Here is a 19,742-nt window from a genome sequence, read left to right as displayed (position 1 = left end):
TTGGTGTAATATTCCCTAAGTCAAGGTTGACCTGGTTGACTGAGCTTGAATTGGGTCAAGCTTGAGTCTTGATGGTTAAGTTTCGATGTTTGACAATACATGTAGACAACACATGGATATTGCAGGTGTGATTATTCATGTGGGGAGATTATGAAAGAGAGTCAAGTAAGTCAAGGTTGACTGGATACCTGACTGAAAAATCCTGGTGAGTGAAGCCAGGTGGAAGTCCTGGTGAGTGAAGCCAGGCAGTTATGGAAAGTCCTAGTGAGTGAAGCTAGGCAGAAGGAAAGTCCCGGTGAGTGAAGCTAGACAGTTGTGAAAGACCTAGTGAGTGAAGCTAGGCAGTATGGGAAGTCCTGGTGAGTGAAGCCAGGCACAAGAAATCCAGATGGATCAAGGTTGATCGGACATCCGGTGTTGGGAAGTCCAAGTAGGTCAAAGGGATTGACCGGATACTTGGCACGAGGAAATCCAGATAGATCAAGGTTGATCGGACATCTAGTGTTGGGAAGTCCAAGTAGGTCAAAGGAATTGATCGGATACTTGGCACGAGGAAATCCAGATGGATCAAGGCTGATCGAACATCTGGTGGAAGGAAGTCCAAGTGGGTAATGGAGGACCGGACACTTGGCACAAAGAGAAAGTCCAGATGAGTCAAAAGTTGACCGAACTCTTAGCGGTCGTAAGTCCAATAGGGAGTTGGCATGGAACTAGGAAGTTCGGACGTAGTAAACTTCCGAAGACCATAACTTTTGACTCGGATATCGGAATGAGGTGATCTCAGATGCGAAACAAAGATAATTTCAAGATTGACACAGATTTCTGCCTCCCAATCGATTGGCCAATCGATTGGGAGACATGATTTTGTGCAGAAAAGCTGTGGATCGATTGGGTAATCTATCAAAACTTCCCCAATCAATTGGTCAATCGATTGGGGGAGTTTTTGAGCGAACAGTAATCTTCTGAATCGATCAATTGATCGATTGAAGCCTCCAATCTCGAGAAGCCTTGAATCGATCGGGCAATCAATTCAGGGCGATTCCAGAGAGCACAGAAGCACTCTGGATCAATCGGTCGATCGATCCAAAGCCTCCCCAATCGATTGGGAGCAATCCAATCGATTGAGATTCGACCGTTGGCTCAAATATAGACGTTGGCGAGCATTTTCTTCGACACTTCTTCCTCTCTTCTCCACAGGCGATCAAAGCACAGCTCCACAGTGATTCTTTCTTCCTCACCGCCAATTCTTGAAGGTTCTTGGAGGCACGTCCAAGTCAAGAGGCGAGTTACAACAACAAGAAGAAGAAGCTAGGGTTTCATTGTAATCTTGTAAGACTTACTTGTATTTTGCTTCTTTCTCTCTTATTGTTGTATTGTGAGCTTGTAAGGCTTCTCCGCCTTCGGTAGTTACCGCAAAGGAGTGTTTTCATAGTGGAGGGTGCGTGAGTGTGTGGATCCTTGGACTAGTCACCTCTTCTTGAGATGGATACCAAGTAAATCCCTAGAGTTAGCGTTGTTTGTGTTTGGTTCTTGTATTTTCCGCTGCACATCATCACAAGAAGCAAGCAACGACGTGCACGAGATGGTGACGAGCTATTCACCCCCCCCCCCCTCTAGCTACTTTTTGACCCTAACAAGTGGTATCAGAGCGAGGTCACTCTTCACCGGAATCATCGCCGGAAGGGGCAACAAAGCTAGAGGGTGAAGAAGTTGAAGCAAATTCATCAAGTCAAAGAATTCAAAAAGCTCAACTTCAAAATGGAATTCCAAGATGGCCTTGGATTCGACACAAGGGTGCCTCCACCATATGTATCTACAAGCTTCGATTCTTAGAAATCAAGGATTGAGAATTTTCTTATGATGGAGATAGAGCAACGGTTTGCTCTAATGGAATGCTTCGAAGCTCCAAGAAATTTAAAAGGCAAGATTCTCAAGAGGAGCAAGTGGAGCCAAGAGCAAATTCAAAGGAGCGAGGCAAATGACAAAGTGGCCAAGCTATTGGTCAATCTATTGCCAAGCAATATTTTGGCTCAAGTTGGAGAATTCAAGGATGTCAAGGAGCTTTGGAGCAAATTGGCAACGATTCATGAGATCCCCTCCACTGTACAAATCCAAGAAGAATCAAATGAGGGTGATTTATTGAATCAAGATCAAAAGGAAGAAGAAGAGGACTCTGAGCTTGAGAGGTGCTCAACATCGGAAGAAGAAGTCCTAGAAGCTTCATCCTCAAAGGAGTGCAACTAAAAGAGAAAGGAAGGAGCATATTCCTTGTTTCATGTACAAGAGGATGAAGAAGAAGATCAAGCCTCCACCTTTAGGATTGAGGGAGAGTGTAGATCATTGACACCGGAGCAAGAAGAGGCCTCTACGTCTGGGTCAAATGGAGAAGAAGATGATGCATCCTCCAAGAGTCATGAAGAATCAAATGGAGGATCAAGTGTCATCCCTACATGTGAAGGTATAAATTGTTTAATTAAAAATAAAAATCACATTATATGTTTTGAGTGTAGGGAACATGGGCACTACAAGAGCAAGTGCCCTAAATTGGCTAAGAAGAAGGGCCAAGTGACACCTAAGGGCAAGGAGAAATCCAAAGAGACCGCTCCCACAACAAAGAAGAGCAAGGAGCACATTGTGTTGGATCAAGACCGCGCTAGAGGGGGGGTGAATAGCGCTCGCGGCTAAATCGTTCGATTATCGGAATCGTAAAATGTTCGTCGAGTAATTAAAGCAGCGAAATAAAGGAAACAAACACAAGAACACGGTCGTTTACTTCGTTCGGAGCCTAGGTCGACTCCTACTCGAAGGCCCGCGATCCTTGATCGCTTTCCGTGGGCAACAACTATAAGTACAAAAAAGGAGTTACAGCTTTGAAGTATAAGTAAATGCAAAAACTAATTATACTGATGACAAGAATAGAATCTTGGAGCTTCGGGTCATCGGAGACTTGTAGCAGCACTTCCGGGCGTCTTTCGGAGTAGCACGTTGAAGATAGAAGACTTGGAATTTGTTGGTTTGAGGTGCTGGTCGAAACCCCCTTATAAAGGGTGTTCAAGATGCCTTGGAAGCCTCCGAAGGCACCTCCATAGCTCCGAGTCCACCGTGCAGATGAGCGCTGACCATTCTGCGCTTATCACCTTGAAGGCGCCTTCATAGGTCTTCAAGGCGCCTTCCAAGGTGCCTCCATAGCCAACCGAGGCACCTTCAGCCCTGCTTCACGGCCAGGTCAGCTTTTGCACCTGAGGCGCCTCCAAGCTCCGTGGAGGCGCCTCGGACACTGTTCATCCGAGGAAAAACTTCATTATTTTGTGCCTGCAAGACATGTTAGTCCCAAACAATATCCTACAACACAAAGTTAGCACAATACAACAGAAAATAGAGTAATGACAGTCTTCGGACTGTCCGGGTCTGACTTCGAATTTTCGTCCGGAAACCCTAGGTCGACCCGACGCCTACTGTACCCTCTACGGGGAACGCGTCCTCACCTACTCCACTCAGGAGATTTACCTGATGCCAGTCCGGTCCTCCAGACCTACTGGACTTTCCGCCTAGGGTTACCACCCCCTAGGACCTAGGGTTACCGCCCCCTAAGGTTTTCCTCCACCTAGGGTTACCACCCCCTAGGATCTAGGGTTACCGCCCCCTAGGGTTTTTCTCCACCTAGGGTTACCACCCCCTAGGACCTAAGGTTGCCGCCCCTTAGGGTTTTCCTCCACCTAGGGTTACCGCCCCCTAGGACCTAAGGTTGCCGCCCCTTAGGGTTTTCCTCCACCTAGGGTTACCACCCCCTAGGACCTAAGGTTACCCCCCCTTAGGATTTTCCTTCACCTAGGGTTACCACCCCCTAGGACCTAAGGTTACCCCCCTTAGGATTTTCCCTTGCCTAACCGCAGTTATGACTTTCCTGAAACCTTATTTAACCATGTTAGATAACAAGGAATCTTAACTTTGAATCCCTTTGCCATTATCAAAACTGAGGTTCGATCGTCGGATGCTTACTGCACCAACAATCTCCCCCTTTTTGATTATGACAATCGAAATTCAAAGTTAAGTAAAAATGCAATAAAGATACGCATAAATAAGCACAGACATAAATAAAGCATAGGCACATTCACGACAAAAATTTCTTTTTAATTTTCTTTGAATTTTAATTTTCTTTGAATTTTCTTTGAATTTCTTTCTACTCTCCCCCTTTGCCATATATCAAAATACCCAAGAGAGTGAAGAAAATCTAGGCCTTAGCTTAGCATATTTTTGATAAAAAATTTGATCAAGACTTAGGTTAGCTAAGATTTTTACTTTTAAAATACTTTTATCAAAGACTTAGCTAAACTTATGAAGATACTTAAAGACTTAGCAAAATTCTTAGTTTTGTTAAGTATTTAACCTTAAAAAGACTTAGTTTTTTTTTTAAAAAAAAAACTGTTTTGATGAAATTTTGGGAATGCTTTGGAAAATACTTAGCATAGTCAGCAGAACTTAGCATTTGATAACAATTGCTTTGAGAGACACTTAGCTAAATTCCCTAACTTTAAAACACTTTAAAAAGTACTTAGCTAAATGTTTTTGAAAAAAGAAGAAAAATATTTAGCTAAATTTGAAAATACTTAGCTATGTTTTCTGCTTAAACACGATTGCATTGAGAAAATATCTTGCCAAGTAGCTAAGTTTAGAAAATAATTTAACTAAGTTTAGTTAGAGAAAACTTAATTAAGTACTTAGCTTAAAGCGGTTTTACATAAAGGCTTAGCTTTGAAAACATTCTATAACAGTTGTAATTTAAAAGCCAGGTCATAAATAATTTTAATTTTAAATTTAAGTTAAAAATAACCTGAATTTTTGAAGATAAGTAAAAAATAGTTTTTAATTTTGAGGTCAAGTCAAAATTTTATTTTAAAGAAAAACTATTTTAAAACCAACTCAAAATCACTCCCCCTTAATTAATGTCTTAATAAATTTTTTGAGTTCAGGAGTCCAAGCATGAGAGGTTAAAAAAAAATATTTTCCTATCTTTCCATCTCACTCATTCTAGATTAATTTTGAAAGGATTTTTAAAATGATTTTTGAAATTAAGTTTAAAAGATTTAAGATGATTTTTAAAATATTTTTCAAATAATTTTGAAATTAAGGTTTAAAAGATTTAAAATGATTTTTTAAAAGATTTTTCAAATAATTTTGAAATTAAGGTTTAAAAGATTTAAAATGATTTTTTAAAAGATTTCTTAAATAATTTTGAAATTAAGTTTTAAAATATTTTTAAATAATTTTTAAAAAGATTTTTCAACTAATTTTGAAATTAAGTTTTAAAAGATTTTTTAAACAATTTTCAAAAGAGTTTTAAATAATTTTGAAATTGAATTTGAAAATACTTTTTAAATAATTTTGAAATTGAATTTGAAAATAATTTTGAAATTGATTTAAATTTTGAAATTGAATTTGAAAATACTTTTTAAATAATTTTGAAATTGAGTTTGAAAATAATTTTTGAATAATTTTGAAATTGAGTTTGAAAATAATTTTTTAAATAATTTTGAAATTGAGTTTGAAAATAATTTTTTAAATAATTTTTAAATTGAGTTTGAAAATAATTTTTGTATAATTTTGAAATTGAATTTGAAAATAATTTTTGAATAATTTTGAAATTGAATTTGAAAATAATTTTTGAATAATTTTGAAATTGAATTTGAAAATAATTTTTGGAATAATTTTGAAATTGAAATTGAAAATAATTTTGAGATTGAGTTTGAAAATAATTTTTGAATAATTTTGAAATTGAATTTGAAAATAATTTTTGAATAATTTTTAAATTGAAATTGAAAATAATTTTTTAATAATTTTGATATTGAAATTGATTTAAATTAATTACGAATTTAATTTTCAATTTGAATTTCAAATTCCTTAGTCATCTCACCCGATCTAAATTTTCAATCAGGTACTCCTATAATTGTTATGAGATGAATTGAGGTTCAATTTTAGGGTTTAGTTTAACTTTGTGTTTGATTCAGGTTTAGCTTTGGGTTCAACAAGTAGTTGTTCTTTGGATAAACTTCTGGGCTATGGTGAGTCACAAGGAACTCATTAAAGTAATCATGCATTCGAGGTTTTCCAAATAGTCCTACCCATTGAACTTAATACTAAACCTTGGTCTAACTAGTTATGATCTATTTAAGGGTAGCTTCGGTCAGTTCCACTTGGCCAAATGCACCAGGTCAAAGACATATCTTCCTAGACATGCGATGCCCAAGCTTCCCTAACGTACTATCATCCAAAAACTTCACCAGTACCGTGGGTCAAGTTAAACCTAGCCCATTTTTTTTTCTAACCTTAATTACCCTGTCGGGTAGTCTACTCTTGTTTACCCTTATCAGGTGGATTAATTTCGGAGGTGCCAGCTATTCTGGAGCCTCCTCCTATGTTATTGATTTATGTTTTATTTAAATTAAGTTTAGTAAATAAAAGGTACTTGATTATAGCTTGGTTTGTACTGTTTAAGTTTTACTTTAGACTTATAACTCAAGTCTAGATTTCGTGATTTGACTAAATTATTAACAATCTTCTCTAATTTATCAATTTTATCTTTTAAAATATTGTTTTGTATTTCTAATTTTCTAAGAGTTAATTTCTTATTTTTATTTGAATTAATTTTATTCATTACATTATTAGCATGCATATCTAATTTTGAAGAGAAATCTATACTAGAGCAAGCAAGATTAGTTAAACTAGTGCAATCATGTGTTGCAAAAACTGGATTTTCATATAATGTAAATGTACTAACCTTGATTTCTCCCTCTGGATTCTTGGGTCTTCTTTCTGGGCATTGTCTTTTGTAGTGACCCATTAGTTTGCATTTGGAGCATTTAATGTATTTCTTCCCTCTCCTGATCATTTTCTCCTTCTCCTCCGATTGTGCCAGTCGAGTTTTACGAGTGGGCCATTCGTTTCTATAGTGCCCTCTTTCCCTACACTTAAAACAGATTATGAGAGATTTACAATTTGAATTTACAATTTTGCCTTTTAGATCCATGATAGGATCCTCCCCCGTGACTGTTGCCGTCTCGAATTCAGACTCAGATTCAGATATCTCGTCTTTGGCCATCAGTGCTATGATATCGATTTGCTCTGATTCTTCTGAGTCTGGTTCGGAGGTTGACTCTGAGGTTTCAATTTCAAATTCGGACTCAGGTTCTATTCGATCTTCTAACTCTGAAGGGATCTCATAAAGCTTGAGCACTTTCTCCCAAAGCTCCTTAGCATTGTTGAACTTTCCAACTCGATCAAGATCTGAATTTGTTAGCCCGCATAGGAGAATGTAAGTTGCTTTTGCATTTGCCTCGAATGTCCTTATTGTTTGTGCATCCCACTTGTCACAGGTGATGGGTACACCTTCTTTGGTGGGGAGAGTGAATCCAATATGGACTATGGTCCATATTTCTGCTTCGGTCTTTAATTGATGCTCCACCTAGTCTTTCCAGTATCTGAAGTTCTCGTCAGACAACAGTGGTAGACATGTGGAGTTGTACCCATCTTCATAGGCCATTAGAAGGAATCTCGCAAAATAAACACAATAAAACTTGTTCCAAGACTTGGTCTTGGATTAGTAGTACGGTAGAGGGATAGAAATAGAAATTTACGAGTTTCGAGAAAAAATAATAAAATAATAATAAAATATTGTTAAAAAGTATTTAAAAAATATTATTTCAAATTTTGCCAAATTCGATATTTCGTTAATCCCAATCAATTGTGAAAAGATGAAAATGAATTTTTTGAAAATAGTTTTGGAGGGAAAAAAAACGAAAGGACCCCGCTCTTATACCAATTGTTGGATCGAGACCGCGCTAGAGGGGGGGTGAATAGCGCTCGCGGCTAAATCATTCGATTATCGGAATCGTAAAACGTTCGTCGAGTAATTAAAGCAGCGGAATAAAGGAAACAAACACAAGAACACGGTCGTTTACTTTGTTCGGAGCCTAGGTCGACTCCTACTCGAAGGCCCGCGATCCTTGATCGCTTTCCATGGGCAACAACTATAAGTACGAAAAAGGAGTTACAGCTTTGAAGTACAAGTAAATGCAAAAACTAATTATACTGACGACAAGAATAGAATCTTGGAGCTTAGGGTCGTCGGAGACTTGTAGCAGCACTTCCGGGCGTCTTTCGGAGCAGCACGTTGAAGATAGAAGACTTGGAATTCGTTGGTTTAAGGTGCTGGTCGAAACCCCCTTATAAAGGGTGTTCAAGGCGCCTTGGAAGCCTCCGAAGGCGCCTCCATAGCTCCGAGTCTACCGTGCAGATGAGCGCTGACCATTCTGTGCTTATCACCTTGAAGGCGCCTTCATAGGTCTTCAAGGCGCCTTCCAAGGCGCCTCCATAGCCAACCGAGGCGCCTTCAGCCCTGCTTCGTGGCCAGGTCAGCTTTTGCACCCGAGGCGCCTCCAAGCTCCATGGAGGCGCCTCGGACACTGTTCATCTGAGGAAAAACTTCATTATTTTGTGCCTGCAAGACATGTTAGTCCCAAACAATATCCTGCAACACAAAGTTAACACAATACAATAGAAAACAGAGTAATGACAGTCTTCGAACTATCCGGGTGTGACTTCGGATTTCCGTCCGGAAACCCTAGGTCGACCAGATGCCTACTGTTCCCTCTACGGGGAACGCGTCCTCACCTACTCCACTCAGGAGATTTACCTGATGCCAGTCCGGTCCTCCAGACCGACTGGACTTTCCGCCTAGGGTTACCACACCCTAGGACCTAGGGTTACCGCCCCCTAGGGTTTTTCTCCACCTAGGGTTACCACCCCCTAGGACCTAAGGTTGCCGTCCCTTAGGGTTTTCCTCCACCTAGGGTTACCGCCCCCTAGGACCTAAGGTTGCCGCCGCTTAGGGTTTTCCTCCACCTAGGGTTACCACCCCCTAGGACCTAAGGTTGCCGCCCCTTAGGGTTTTCCTCCACCTAGGATTACCGCCCCCTAGGACCTAAGGTTACCCCCCCCTTAGGATTTTCCTTCACCTAGGGTTACCACCCCCTAGGACCTAAGGTTACCCCCCCTTAGGATTTTCCCCTGCCTAACCGCAGTTAGGACTTTCTTGAAACCTTATTTAACCACGTTAGATAACAAGGAATCTTAACTTTGAATCCCTTTGCCATTATCAAAACTGAGGTTCGATCGTCAGATGCTTACTGCACCAACACATTGTGTGCTTCTTGTGCAACCAAAAAGGACATTATTGGAGCCAATGTCCTAAGGGAAAGAAAGGGGTCAAAGTCAAAGGAGGAAGCACGAGTCAAGGGGGAGCTTCCAAGGTAAAACGTAAGGTATCATTTATTGAACATATTCCTTTGACAAATGGTAAAAAGCATGTTAATTTCAATTTTTATCATTTTAATGCTATTTACCATAAAAATAGGAAGCATGATAGCATTAAAGAAAAACACATGGCTCTCCATGCTAAGACTACCACACCCAGTGTCACGCCCCGGGTGAGTCTCTACCGAAAAATTTCGGCAGCATCTCCCCTGTATCGGTGACAATCTGAACCTCACATACAAGCAAAATACATCAGCCACAAGCGGCTGGGATATATGTGCACAAAATGAAACACAACCACGCAGTTAATAATCCACAGCCTACACGGCTGGATAAAAGAAATGAAAACAAGCATACGACTAATATATAGCCCACACGACCATATCAAAACACAACGGAAAGGCGAAGAGAAACCCCACAAATACAAAAGTCCATGAAACACATCACAGATACAAGTCCACAATACACGTATCAAAAACACAATTCGTTCTCACAACTCTAAATCCAACAAATACGAAGTGTAAGAAAAGAGAAACAAAACCGACAAAGGTCCTCGGATATGACGTGGGAAAGGGGACCGGCCAGCAGCATACTCCAAGCATCTCCATATCATCTACCTACTGCCTAAAACCAACATAATATAGACGGGGTAGTGAGTACAGGGAACTCAGCGGATACAGACAGGATAAAGCATGGTCTACATAATGAGATAGGAATCAAAGAATACAGTCTCCAAAAGTAAAGAATAAGAATATGCTATCATAACATAACTCATCTATCCATATCTGATAAAATAACTGTGCATGAACATACCTGGCATACTAAATGCACATAACATAAATGTACATACCCGAACAGAACCAATACCCTGCTACCATGATCCGTAAACCCACCGAGTCAACAACATACTCTCGACACCTGTGCAATACATATATGACTGCAAATATATGTAAAGTAAATGACATGTATGCGACATGGCATCCATATGCAGCATACATAGCTCAATCAAATGCAACAATACACAATCACATGCGACTAATATCTAGTAAGCACGTATGCAAAAATATCCCCACAGATGCACCGTGCATCATATGCAAAAGTGAATGCATGCTCCATGGTCACCCCCGCCACCTCTCTAGACACCACGACCCCTGTATGGCCGAGAGGCTTGGGTCTGTGACGACTGTACTACCCTCCAGCCCACAATAGAGTGGTCGAGGCGGACAGTCCGCTAGTAGCTATCTAACTACATAGCATCAGGGTCCCTGACTGCTCACAACGTCGGATCTCACAAAACCCTAGTGACCGGGTGGCACAACAGGACAAGCGGCAATTGCTCCAGCTACCACTACCCATGAGTGGCCGAAGGTGCACGCTAAACCAAACCAACTGATGACTCTCTCAACCACAAGGGAGACAACGGTCATCAGATGCAATGAATGATGAACATGATATATATATATATATATATATATATATATATATATATATATATATATATATATATATATATATATATATATATATATAATCATCATCCATGCCACAACCTCAACCCTCATAAACACCTCCAATACCCATAACAAACGTAACTACACATACCACTATGCAAATGGACTGTTAATCATGTACAACCCATAACACGTACCAATCACAACCTAGACAGGTATAGACCACAAATACCCAATACGGTCATCCCTACAACACTCTATATGTGTATGAACAATAGAGTCACAGATAACAAGAATAGAGACTGTAAAGAATCAACCCAGATTATATCAAAGATCAAGCAAAAGTGACAAGAAGGAAAACAACAAATAATCTGATTTAAGGAATGCAACCTACTTGTCCAAATATAACCATGCTTTTAAAGTTCAAAGAACTAAATAGAACTTAAGGAAGAAATACCCACCTCGATATATCCCGCAATCAACAGAACCACCCCAAGTCACGCTGCTCGTATAAATCAAGGTCCTGTATCACACATACAGTTCATGTAATATACATATACATATACTACACATAAATGAATCACCTATGAACAAATAACCAATTCTACAATAGTAGCTAGCTATAATTACTACTCCTTCCACTGATAAAGTTAGTTTAACTTTCTACTTAGCTTAACTCCTTCAAGAATTAAATCCCCCTTAACCCTTTCACACCCCTAACAGAAACCAACCTAAACCTCACCAAAACCATTTCAGATTTTGATTAAACCGTAGGTTCCCACAAACACCTAACAGAAAGCAATCCTAAACGTTACCTAACATGTTGCAGATTCTGGTTAAACCACCTGCTCCACCCTCAACTAACCAGCACAGAAATTCTCACTCCTGCTAACCAAAAACCGATCAATTGCCATAGAGATTCTAGTGCACCAGCACACTAGAACTCCTAACACCTAAACAACACAATTCTTACTGCTGCTGTCCTGGATCCAGCTTCAAGCATTACACTGGTTTTAATGCTACTTGGGTTCGATCATGAGGAAAGAACAAGAATTGCACATCACTCCTAATTTCTACCAACAGAACAAGAAATAAGCAGCTAGAAATCATCACCCAATCTGTTAACAACAACAAGAAGTCGATGTCCTTACCTCTACTTCTTCTATCACCGGAGATGATCACAACTCCGGTGGAAGAACTAATCCAATCAATCTGTGGTGGCCGGAATCACCACATCACCTCTGTCCACAGAATCGAAACCACTCGAATCAATACCATATGAAGAATCAGAACCCAAATTCAAGGCAGGGAACAACCCCCTTACCTCCAATCCTTCGATTAGGGCTCGGTCCTGTTTCTTGCTAATGAACAGAGAAGGGATCGAAAACCTTGATTCAAAGCCAAAACCTACCCGAATCAAAACTAGAAAAGATCAAGGTTCGAATTCACAACCAAAACCAAACCCTTACCTCCGAGATCGAAGTTAGGGCTCGACTTGTTCTTGCCGATGAACAAAACAGGGAAATCGGAAGGAAACAATGGGCGTTACCTCACACCACCGGTTGTCGATGCCCAGATCCAACGCCGATGCCCTTGGTTCCTTCCCGGCAGCCGACGAAATCCCCAAACCGAGCTCCGTCGCTGTTGTTCACCGAGATCAGAGAAGGGAGGAAGGAATCGGGAAGAAAGAGGGTTCGGCTGTCACTAACCTCTCTTCCTCTCAACGCTCCTAAGTCCGCTCCTCGCCGGGGCCACCGAGAGAAGAAGATGTCGCCGGTTTCGACCGCATGAAGTCCGAAGTCGCGAGCGGCAGAGAACGAACAGAGAAGAGAGTCGGGGGGGGAAAAAGAAGGCTTCGGCGCTTTATATTGAGGTTAATCCCAACCTTAGATTATCTTAATTAAAACCTAAGTTTAACCTTAATCAATTCCCACTTAATTTGGGTATTCCAAACCTGTCTCCATCTAACCTATCGATATATCCCTCAAAACGAGTCATACGGACTCCGTTTAACTCCAGAAAAATTCCTAAAAATTCTTAAAAATTTTCCTAAGGTTATTCCACGATAACCCTAAAAATAAATTTGCATATATTACATTCTACCCCACTAATAAAAATTTGGTCCCCAAATTTACCACTACCAACCAAAGCAAGAAGTAGTAGATAAACTTATTCTAGTTACTGAAATAAACTTTACTCACCTTCGGTAAATATGTGTGGGTAACTAGCTCGCATCTTATCTTCCAACTCCCAGGTGGCTTCTTCATCTGAGTGATGCCGCCATCCGACCTTGACCAGTCGAATTGTCTTGTTCCGCAACCGGCGCTCTCTGCGATCCAAAATCCGAACTGGAATCTCCTCATAAGATATATCCGGATGAAGTACAACTGATACATCAGTGAGAATATGCGAAGGGTGCGGTACATATCTCCTCAACATAGATACATGGAATACATCATGCACCCCAATAAGTGATGGTGGTAGCGCCAGTCGATACGCCACCTCACCTATCCTCTCGAGAATCTGGAAGGGTCCAATGTAGCGAGGTGCCAACTTACCCTTCAACCCAAACCTTTTTACTCCTTTCGTAGGGGATACTCGTAAGAATACATGATCACCAACGGAAAACTCTAAAGGTCTCCGTCTCCGATCTGCATAACTCTTCTGCCGATCCTGAGCCTCTGACAACCTGCGTCTGATGGTACAAACCATCTCTGCATCACGCTGAAGACTCTGTGGCCCCAAAATCTGTGTTTCCCCAACTTCCATCCATAAAGTGGGAGATCTACATGCTCTGCCATACAATGCCTCATAAGGTGCCATCTGTATCGCTGAATGATAACTGTTGTTGTAGGCAAATTCTACTAAATGTAAATGATCCTCCCAACTACCTCCGAAGTCTATGACACATGATCTCAGTAGGTCCTCTAATGTCTGTATAGTACGCTCTGACTGACCGTCTGTCTGGGGGTGGAAAGCGGTACTGAATCGTAACTCTGTACCCATAGCCTGCTGTAAACTCTACCAGAAACGTGAGGTAAACCGCGGATCTCTATCCGAAATAATACTGAGAGGTACACCGTGAAGTCTGATAATCTCTCTACAATATAACTCTGCCAATCGATCTAATGAGTCCGTCCTACGGATCGGAAGGAAATGAGCAGATTTGGTTAATCAATCAACGATCACCCAAATCGTATCATGTGTTCGCCGAGTTCTGGGTAGACCCACGACGAAATCCATCGTGATATGCTCCCATTTCCATTCCGGTATCTGTATCTTCTGGAGTAAACCAGCGGGTCTCTGATGTTCAGCCTTCACTTGCTGACATACAAGGCATCGTGCAACGAATCTGCGATGTCTTTCTTCATTCCAGCCCACCAATAAGAACGTCTCAGATCCCTATACATACGTGTACCACCAGGATGAATCGCAAATCTGGATCGGTGTGCCTCCTGAAGTAGGTCCTCCCTCAAAGAAGGTAGCTCAGGAACACACAATCTCCCCCGGAAGTATAGAATTCCATTTCCATCACAAGAAAACCCTGTCTGCTGTTCTGGGATAATTCTGCTACACAAAAACTGCAGATGCTGATCTATAGCCTGAGCTTCTTTAATCCTCTCTACAATGGGTGACTGGGCAACCATAGATAACAGAATACCCCGCTCAGTCTGACCCTGCTCTACTAATCCCAACTCAGAAAATTTCTGTACCAGTTCTGTAACCATCACACGGTGGCAGGCAAGAACTCCTCGGGATTTCCTACTCAACGCATCAGCTACCACGTTAGCTTTCCCTGGGTGGTAGTTGATCGTACAGTCATAGTTCTTCAAGAATTCCATCCATCTTCTTTGTCTTAAGTTCAATTCTTTCTGAGTAGATAGATACTTAAGACTCTTATGATCCGTGAATATCTCGAAGGTGATCCCGTATAGATGATGTCTCCAGATTTTCAGCGCATATATAATAGCTGCTAACTCCAGGTCATGCACTGGGTAATTCTTCTCATGCTCTTTCAACTGACGTGAGGCATAAGAAACTACCCGTCCATGTTGCATGAGTACTGCGCCTAACCCCTGTAATGATGCATTTGTATAAAGTACGAAGCCATCATCTCCGGAAGGAAGCACTAATATAGGTGCAGAAACGAGTCTTCGCTTCAGTTCCTGAAAACTCGTCTCGCAAGACTCTGTCCAGCAAAACTTCACCCCTTTCCTAGTCAACTGAGTCAACGACAGAGCTATGCTAGAGAAGCCCTCAACAAATCGGCGGTAATACCCGGCCAGACCAAGAAAGCTACGAATTTCCTGTACAGACTTTGGTTGTTCCCAACTAGTAACAGCCTCTATCTTTTGTGGGTCCATGGATATACCACTGCTAGAAACAACATGTCCCAGAAAACCTACAGAAGATAACCAGAATGCACATTTGCTGAATTTTGCATAGAGACGTTCTCGCTGGAGCGTCTCCAATATTATACGAAGATGTCGCCCATGCTCTTCTTCGGATCGAGAATATATCAAAATGTCATCGATGAACACAATCACGAACTGATCCAAGAACTCAAGAAATACCCTATTCATCAGATCCATGAAAACTGCTGGAGCATTGGTAAGCCCAAATGGCATTACCAAGAACTCATAGTGTCCATATCGAGTATGGAAGGCTGTCTTCTGTATATCTGAATCTCTCACACTGAGCTGATGATAGCCAGAGCGCAGATCAATCTTAGAATACACACAAGTATTCTTGAGCTGATCAAACAGATCCTCTATACGTGGCAGTGGATATTTATTCTTAATAGTCACTGCATTCAGCTGCCGATAGTCGATGCATAATCTCATCGAACCGTCCTTCTTCTTCACAAATAGTACCGGAGCTCCCCACGGAGACACACTAGGACGGATAAACCCTCTATCCAGCAGCTCCTGTAACTGTATTTTTAGCTCCTCCAACTCCTTAGGTGCCATGCGATACGGGGCCTTGGACACCGGTGCTGTCCCCGGGATCAACTCAATCGTGAACTCCACTTGCCTTTTCGGGGGCAAGCCGGGTAATTCTTCTGGAAATACGTCAGGGTACTCCCGAACTATAGGAATGTCAGAAAGTTGTGGGGTATGATCCTGATCAGTCTTAATCATAGATAACAAATACCCCTGGCATCCTTGAGACAATAATCTCTGAGCTTGCATCGCTGAGATGATAGAAATCCCCTCATCCTTGGTACCTATGAATACCCAGGATGGTAGACCCGGAGGTCTAAATGTAACCACTCTCGCGCTGCAATCCACGGTGGCATAATATTTGGCTAACCAGTCCATACCCAAAATGATGTCAAATTCTAGCATATCTAGAACCTGCAAGTCCACCACAAGGGTCTAACCCTCGAAATCCAACGGGCAATCTCTAATCTCCTGACTGATATTTAGTATCTCTCCCGAGGGTAAAGATACCGCTAATATATGAGTCCGACGAACTGGTAATCTACAAATCTTACTCAGAAATACCCGACAAATAAAAGAATGGGAACTACCAGTATCTATCAATAATTCAGCAGGAAAAGAATAAACAATAATCATACCCCGAAAGACCGATCCCTCGGCCCGCTGTGCCTCCTCTCGAGTAATAGCATAAACCCGTCCTGCCTCCGTGCATGCCGGTGGCATCTCAGTGCCAGTCTGAAACTGTGCTGATGGAGTAGTAGCTAACTGCTAAGACTGGATCACCGGACAAGAGCTAGGTGGCGTCGGAAAATACTGATGTGCCGGATGCATCTGATGTGACGGGACAGCCGAGGAATACTGCATAGCCATAGGTACCGCTGGGTACTGCTGACTCTGAATATGGTATACCTGTGCCTGAGAAGGTGGTATACTCTGCTGATGTGGAGTGCTCTGGGTCTTCTGCGGTCCCTTCGGCCGTCGAGTCTGAGTATTATGACTTCCTTGAGTAGTAACCTTGGCAGCCTGTAGCTGAGCCTTCAGAGTACAATCGCGGCTCACATGCCCCGGAAGCTTGCAGTAGTAACATATATCTTGGCTCAATGGGCAGTCCGGTTTAGCGTGACCCTCAACACCACATCTAAAACATCTAAGTCCACCAGAGGAATCCTTCTGAGGAGGTCTAGAAGAACCAGCGGATGATCGTCCCGTCTTCGATGATCGATAGGACTCTCCTGAAGTAGCCTGGGATCCCTGCCATTTCTTCCGTTTCTTCTGACCCTGGTTCCGTTGTTTCTGATTTGGAGGCGTACCCTGAGCCTTTTGCTTATCCTTTCCTTTTTCTAGTGAAATTTGTTGTTGCGTCATCTCAATCATCAAAGCTCTATCCAACGCCTCCCGGTACGTACTAGGAGCGAAGCCAGACATCCTGATACGGATATATACTGCAAGACCCTGAGTGAACTGATCTAATCGATCGCTCTCCTGGGCAACTAGATGAGGGCAATACTCAGCCAATTGGTTAAATTCCGCATCATACTCCATCACAGACCGATCACCCTGCTTCAGATGTAAGAATTCCTGTCGACGTGCCATACGATAAGGAGCTGGGAAATACTGTCTCTCGAATGCCTCTCGGAATAAAGTCCAGGTGATACTCTGGTCTCCAAAAAGTGTCTTCTGCATCTTCCACCATGTAACAGCCTGATCTCGAAGGTGGTACGCAGCTAATTCGACTTTTTCTTCTTCCGTACACGACAAATACTCGAAAGTATCCTCCACATTTCCCAACCAAGAACGAGCAATACTAGGATCAGGAACTCCATGGAAAAAAGTAAAACGATCCTTTACCGACCGGGCCAGTAATGGAATCCGAGCTCTGTCCCTTGTCCAAGAAGTGGCAGCAGGAGTGGGAGCTACGGGTGGTAATGTAGGAGGAACCCACTGAGGCTGAAAACCCGGATCTCTAATAGAAGCCTGAGGAGTCTGTCGACTACTGTCAACCTCAACCCCTACAGGATCTCTAACCGAATCTGCCTCGTGCTCTTCTGGCTCAACCTCTACTGACTCGATAGGCTGCTTCCGGGGTCGCCCCGGACCACGACGCGGACGAGGGGTCGTATCTCCGCGCTTCATTCCTGATATGTACCACAAGGTAAGACTACAGCAATATAATACAACAGTAACTTAACTTACATCCTATAGCTTGGAGATATCCTGCCGCTGCCTGGTCCCAATATCCGAATAGTCACATCAGAAAAATACAACTCCCGAGTGTAAACCTCGTAAACTTCGTAATCCTCGTAAAACTCGTAAATCTCGCAATCCTCGGAAATCCAAGACCCGAGAAATAGACATCGTAACCTCAAAATCCAAAACACAAATTGACGAAAACCCCCAAAGATCCAAAACACGAAAAGAAATAAGCCTCGTAAACCCGCTCTGATACCACTAAATTGTCACGCCCCGGGTGAGTCTCTACCGAAAAATTTCGGCAGCATCTCCCCTGTATCGGTGACAATCTGAACCTCACATACAAGCAAAATACATCAGCCACAAGCGGCTGGAATATATGTGCACAAAATGAAACACAACCACGCAGTTAATAATCCACAGCCTACACGGCTGGATAAAAGAAATGAAAACAAGCATACGACTAATATATAGCCCACACGGCCATATCAAAACACAACGGAAAGGCGAAGAGAAACCCCACAAATACAAAAGTCCACGAAACACATCACAGATACAAGTCCACAATACACGTATCAAAAACACAATTCGTTCTCACAACTCTAAATCCAACAAATACGAAGTGTAAGAAAAGAGAAACAAAACCGACAAAGGTCCTCGGATATGACGTGGGAAAGGGGACCGGCCAGTAGCATACTCCAAGCATCTCCATATCATCTACCTACTGCCTAAAACCAACATAATATAGACGGGGTAGTGAGTACAGGGAACTCAGCGGATACAGACAGGATAAAGCATGGTCTACATAATGAGATAGGAATCAAAGAATACAGTCTCCATAAGTAAAGAATAAGAATATGCTATCATAACATAACTCATCTATCCATATCTGATAAAATAACTGTGCATGAACATACCTGACATAATAAATGCACATAACATAAATGTACATACCCGAACAGAACCAATACCCTGCTACCATGATCCGTAAACCCACCGAGTCAACAACATACTCCCGACACCTGTGCAATACATATACGACTGCAAATATATGTAAAGTAAATGACATGTATGCGACATGGCATCCATATGCAGCATACATAGCTCAATCAAATGCAACAATACACAATCACATGCGACTAATATCTAGTAAGCATGTATGCAAAAATATCCCCACAGATGCACCGTGCATCATATGCAAAAGTGAATGCATGCTCCATGGTCACCCCCGCCACCTCTCTAGACACCACGACCCCTGTATGGCCGAGAGGCTTGGGTCTGTGACGACTGTACTACCCTCCAGCCCACAATAGAGTGGTCGAGGCAGACAGTCCGCTAGTAGCTATCTAACTACATAGCATCAGGGTCCCTGACTGCTCACAACGCCGGATCTCACAAAACCCTAGTGACCGGGTGGCACAACAGGACAAGCGGCAACTGCTCCAGCTACCACTACCCATGAGTGGCCGAAGGTGCACGCTAAACCAAACCAACTGATGACTCTCTCAACCACAAGGGAGACAACGGTCATCAGATGCAATGAATGATGAACATGATATATATATATATATATAATCATCATCCATGCCACAACCTCAACCCTCATAAACACCTCCAATACCCATAACAAACGTAACTACACATACCACTATGCAAATGGACTGTTAATCATGTACAACCCATAACACGTACCAATCACAACCTAGACAGGTATAGACCACAAATACCCAATACGGTCATCCCTACAACACTCTACATGTGTATGAACAATAGAGTCACAGATAACAAGAATAGAGACTGTAAAGAATCAACCCAGATTATATCAAAGATCAAGCAAAAGTGACAAGTA

At 42.0% G+C, this 19,742-nt stretch overlaps 1 protein-coding gene and 1 long non-coding RNA gene across 2 annotated transcripts; both read right to left on the bottom strand.

Moving 5' to 3' along the window:
- Positions 1-9,761: 9,761 nt before the first annotated feature.
- On the bottom strand, positions 9,762-12,096 carry LOC122017095. The gene is made up of 4 exons (XR_006121271.1): positions 12,085-12,096; positions 11,912-12,001; positions 11,222-11,283; positions 9,762-9,933 (listed from the first exon to the last, which is right to left on the bottom strand). It is a non-coding gene; the product is annotated as an uncharacterized LOC122017095 (long non-coding RNA).
- Positions 12,097-14,077: 1,981 nt separating this feature from the next.
- Positions 14,078-17,836, bottom strand: LOC122014037. The gene is made up of 4 exons (XM_042570232.1): positions 16,613-17,836; positions 15,610-16,117; positions 14,785-15,162; positions 14,078-14,556 (listed from the first exon to the last, which is right to left on the bottom strand). The coding sequence occupies exons 1-4, from the start codon at positions 17,834-17,836 to the stop codon at positions 14,078-14,080; spliced, it is 2,589 nt and encodes an 862-aa protein (XP_042426166.1).
- Between the last annotated feature and the right edge of the window lie 1,906 nt (positions 17,837-19,742).

Source organism: Zingiber officinale, chromosome 8B, assembly GCF_018446385.1.
Source record: "Zingiber officinale cultivar Zhangliang chromosome 8B, Zo_v1.1, whole genome shotgun sequence".
NCBI classification, from domain to species: Eukaryota; Viridiplantae; Streptophyta; class Magnoliopsida; order Zingiberales; family Zingiberaceae; genus Zingiber; species Zingiber officinale.
Note: the sequence above shows the minus strand (reverse complement) of the source record. Positions and strands in the feature narration are given on the sequence as shown.